The 5,000-nt window shown below is 49.9% G+C and overlaps 1 protein-coding gene across 2 annotated transcripts in view; it reads right to left on the reverse strand.

Annotated features, from left to right (window-relative positions):
* Positions 1–30: 30 nt before the first annotated feature.
* toporsa (topoisomerase I binding, arginine/serine-rich a) overlaps positions 31–5,000 on the reverse strand; it is a 7,375-nt gene continuing 2,405 nt past the window's right edge. For both annotated transcript variants that reach the window (XM_066680082.1, XM_066680083.1), the window contains exons 2-3: positions 3,450–3,877; positions 31–2,635 (exon numbers count right to left, since the gene is read on the reverse strand). In XM_066680082.1, coding sequence (XP_066536179.1) covers positions 492–2,635; positions 3,450–3,867 — 2,562 coding nt within the window. In that variant the 5' untranslated portion in view covers positions 3,868–3,877 and the 3' untranslated portion in view covers positions 31–491. The remainder of the gene's footprint in view (positions 2,636–3,449; positions 3,878–5,000) is intronic.

Raw genomic sequence — 5,000 nt, forward strand, 5'->3', positions numbered from 1 at the left:
AACCACAACAAACCAGGAATTTCAGGACACATTTAAAACCCATATTTATTCCAATTTCAACTTTATGAAAATAAAGTTTTTGGCATCAGCGTAGTCCCATGTTTACAACACAATTTTAACAGTCCTTTATTTAGAAAATTAAAGAGTTCAGGGGTCACTCGAGGTCATCTCTCCTGCATCCAGGACATGCTAACAGAGCGCAAACGTGATTAGCATAGCTACTCCACCCTGTTCCACCACGACGGTGTAGAGCTGTGCTAGCGTAATTAGCATCATCTGCTTACTGGAGTAGCTAGTACTGGTAATGATGCTAACTCCACTATCAGAGGACTGAGCTAGGCCCATCCAACACTAACACACACACACATACACAGCGTCAGGCAGTGATGTCTGGATGCTACTGAAAATGAGATTGAGCTCCACTTCTTTCACCTGGAGGATGTTTCAGGACAAAGCTAGTTTAACTAGCGGCATTAGTGTTAGCAGCACAGCTAACACTGCGGTCCGTGTGGAGACACAGCTGTGTCATTGTCTCTGGGGATCACTCTAATGGAGTTTGCCTCATTAACCTTTGTAGTGTTCAGGAGGAGTTCCCCAGGGGCTGCGTCAGGAGCATTAGCATCTTTAGCACCTTTGAGACTAACAGCTCTGTTATCTGAGTCGCTCTCGCTGTGGACAGGGACAACGCTGTGGACATTCCTGTCTCTCCTCCGCTCTTTCTCTCCTTCACTCCCCTCTTTCTCTCTCTCTTCATTCCTTTCTCTCCTCCTCTCTTTACTCTTCTCTCTTCTCCTCCTCTCTTCACTCCCTTCTTTCTCTCTCTCTTCATTCCTTTCTCTCCTCCTCTCTTTACTCTTCTCTCTTCTCCTCCTCTCTTCACTCCCCTCTTTCTCTCTCTCTTCATTCCTTTCTCTCCTCCTCTCTTTACTTTTCTCTCTCCTCCTCTCTTCACTCCCCTCTTTCTCTCTTTCTTCATTCCTCTCTCTACTCCTCTCTTCAATCCTGTCTCTCCTACGCTCTTTACTCTTCTCTCCTCTCCTCTCCTTTTCTCTCTCTTTACTCCTCTTTCTCTTCTTCTTGTGTTTCTTTTTCTTTTTGTGCTGTTTTTTCCTGCTCCTCTCTTCTTCTCCATGAATGATCTCCACGCTGGGGCTCCTTCTCTCTTTCTTCCCACTTCTCTTCTTTCGCTCCTCTGTTGGTTTCTCAGGTTCCCCAATGGTGGAAGGTTCTAGATGCAGTGACTTATATTTCCGTTTCCCCCCCGGTTTGTCATGCCCTTGACTGTGGGCGGAGTTTCTGTGTTCTCTGCAATGGAGGCTGGGTGTTTTCGGGCGGATGGGGACATCGCTGTAGTGTCTGTGCGGTCGGAGAAGGGACGAGGCTTCTTTAGACCAAGAGCGCCTCCTGTGGCTGTTTGAGGAAACCATTCTGGACCTTAACCTCGATCCTGATCTGGATCTATGCATTGATTTGGAATTGGATCTGTATCTTGAATTTGATCTAGATCTGGATTTGTATCTGTGTCTGGATCTGTGTTGTGATCTGGATCTGGATCTGTGTCGTGATTTATGATTTTGTTTACTTTTTTTATGCCGCCGTTTGTCACTGTCGTCCCTGTTGCTCCGCCTCGGGGACGCCCAAAGTGACCGCGATGAGGTCCTGTTCCTGTCTGAGCTGGGGGGTGAGAGGCTGGGCACTGAGTGGGCAGAGGAGGGCGAGTTTGTGGGCGACGTGAAGCGAATGTGCTGAGGTTTGGATGTTTGTTTGTTTATTGTTTGTTCTTCCTCTTCCTCTGAGTTGGAGGAAAGCAGAACCAGCTCCGGCGTTCTTTCCGTCGTGGGTTTGACGAAGCCCACGATGACGCAGTCCTCCTCGGCGCTGCTGTCGCTGGCCTCCGCCGCATTAGCTTTAGCGGGTCCTGACGGGCCTGGCTGCGGTTCTTCGTCGCTGTCCTCGTCACTGGAAGTGATGGAGATGGTGAAAACGCGAGGTGAATCGGTGGAGTAGGATGGGCCTGGAGTTTCATCGTCCCACGGCGTCTGGCTCAGCGCAGCAGAGATGCCCCGAGAGTCAGGGCCTGGCGGATTAGCCTCGTCCTCGGAGACGGTGATGACGGATGACTCAGTGTCGCTGCCCTGGTCGGCGGAAGGAGCCGGACAGTCGTACACTGCGTGCTGGTCGTACGCCTCCATGTTGAAGGGTGACCGGGCGAAGCTCAGGAACTCATGCAGGAAGTGCTCTGTGCGGGACAGCAGGAAGGGCCGGAGCTCCTGCAGCACGGCCGCGTCCTGCATGTCGTAGCGTGTTATCTGCGACATCACGATGTGCTGCACAATGTTCACCAGCGAGCCGTGGCTTCCGTACAGAACCGTGAGCTCCCGCTTCAGCCAGGGAACCAGCCGGTGCAGGCAGGCCGGGTTAGAACGGAAAAACTGGGACGAGGTTTCACGCGATCGTCCGCCGTCTCGGACGTCCCTGACCCGCAGGCCTCGGCGGTACAGCGTCCGACGGAACTGGATCATCTCAGACTCTCTGAGAGTCCGCAGGGTCCTGCCCTCGCTCTGAGCTCGCTGCTGGTACGCCAGCCGAGAAAACATCCTCCGGAATCCTCGCTCATTCCCGTGGGAAACAGGACCTGGGCACAGCGGAGAAAACAGGGTTAACCTTCATCTGTTCTGGTCTGTAACGATAATCACATTATCAATTTATCGTACGATATACGGACAGTTCCACTGTGTCTTTTATCACCTCAAGAACATATCAAAGTTCAAAGAGTATGTGTCACAACCAGACCTAGAGAAACTAATTCATGCGTTCATCTCCAGCAGCTGGACTCCTGCAGCGTCTCGTTACTGGACTTCCCAAATCCACAGTTAGGCAGCGAGAATTCTTACCAGAACCAAGAGAACCGAGCACATAGCTGCTGTCCTCAGGTCAGTGCACTGGCTGCTAATAAACACAGGATTGAATATAAAGTGCTATTAATTGTTTATAAATAAATAAACTGCCTCGGACCAAACTATATTTCAGATCTGAGAGAAGAGTATGAACCCAGTGCCCCTCAGATCACTCGGGACCGGTCCGTTAGTGGTGCCCCGGGTCAGAACCACACAGGGGGAGGCAGCCCTCAGTCACTATGCTCCCTGCACCTGGAACAGACTCCCGGAACACGTCAGACCTGCCCCGAACATGACCTTCTTCAGACCTCGACTAAAGACTGTTCTCCTGCGCTGCAGCTTCTTAATCGTTCTTATTTTAAATGTTATTTATTTTATTATATATTCTGTTTTAATAGCTTTTTAATTGTTTATACTACATTTGAATTTCTATTGTGTACGAAAGGTGCTCTATAAATAAACTCGCCATGCCTTGCCCTGCTGTGTGTGTGTTTACAGAAGAATGAACCTCTCCAGCTCTGTTCTGTTCTCTGCTTTTCTGCCCTGACGCACCTGAAAGTCCCTCGAACATCACTCCATGGTCCGGAGGGGTGGAGGTTCTCCTCTCGTTCCTGCGTTCTCCTGTGAGCGTGGTTCTGTAGCGGAACCGCTGTCCCGCGAGGCCGAAGGAGCCGTTTTCGCTGGGACGGAGCTCATATTGTTTGAAGTCGTCCTCTGCCTTTACTGAGTGGTAAATGGAACCGAACGGCTGCTTGCAGAGCGGACACTCGGCTTTGTTCTTGGACCATTCCAGGATGCAGCGGAAACAGAAGCGGTGCAGACACTTATCCGCGTACGACACGTTCTTAAACCGATCCAAACAGATCGGACACTTTGAATCCGGAGACGCTTCTTTAGAGATCAGCTTCGGAGCAGAGTCCGGAGAACCGTTCTCCTTCAGAACACTCAGCTTCATCTTCACAGAGGCCATGACGCGCCGTCTGGAAAATACAGAGTAAGACAGGGTCAGTGACTCACTCACTCTGTCACATACACACACAAACCCCCTTACTCACTCACTCACACACATACACCCTCACTCACTCACTCACACACATACACCCTCACTCACTCACTCACACACATACACACACCCTCACTCACACACATACACACACCCTCACTCACACACATACACACACCCTCACTCACTCACTCACACACATACACACACCCTCACTCACTCACTCACACACATACACACACCCTCACTCACTCACTCACACACATACACCCTCACTCACTCACACACACACATACACCCTCACTCACTCACACACACACATACACCCTCACTCACTCACTCACATACACCCTCTCTCACTCACAAAATCAAATACACCCTCACACACAAACACCCTCACTCACTCACACACTCGCAAACACACTCACTCACAAAATCAAATACACCCTCACACACACTCTCGCAAACACCCTCACTCACTCACAAAATCAAATACACCCTCACACACAAACACCCTCACTCACTCACACACAAAATCAAATACACCCTCACAAACAAACACCCTCACTCACTCACACACTCGCAAACACCCTCACTCACAAAATCAAATACACCCTCACACACAAACACCCTCACTCACTCACACACTCGCAAACACCCTCACATACACACTCACTCACTCACACACTCACACCCTCACTCACAAAATCAAATACACCCTCACTCACACACTCGCAAACGCCCTCACTCACTCACAAACTCGCATACACCTTCACTCACTCTCAAAATCAAATACACCCTCACTCACACACTCGCAAACACCCTCACTCACACACACACATACACCCTCACACAAAATTGCATACACCCTCACTCCCAAACATACATACACCCTCACTCACAAATACCCTCACTCACTCACACACATACACCCTCACTAACAAATACCCTCACTAACAAATACCCTCACTCACTCACACACATACACCCTCACTAACAAATACCCTCACTCACTCACACACATACACCCTCGCTCACTCACACACATACACCCTCACACACATACACCCTCACTAACAAATACCCTCACTCACTCACAC

Source organism: Hoplias malabaricus, chromosome 8, assembly GCF_029633855.1.
Source record: "Hoplias malabaricus isolate fHopMal1 chromosome 8, fHopMal1.hap1, whole genome shotgun sequence".
NCBI classification, from domain to species: domain Eukaryota; kingdom Metazoa; phylum Chordata; class Actinopteri; order Characiformes; family Erythrinidae; genus Hoplias; species Hoplias malabaricus.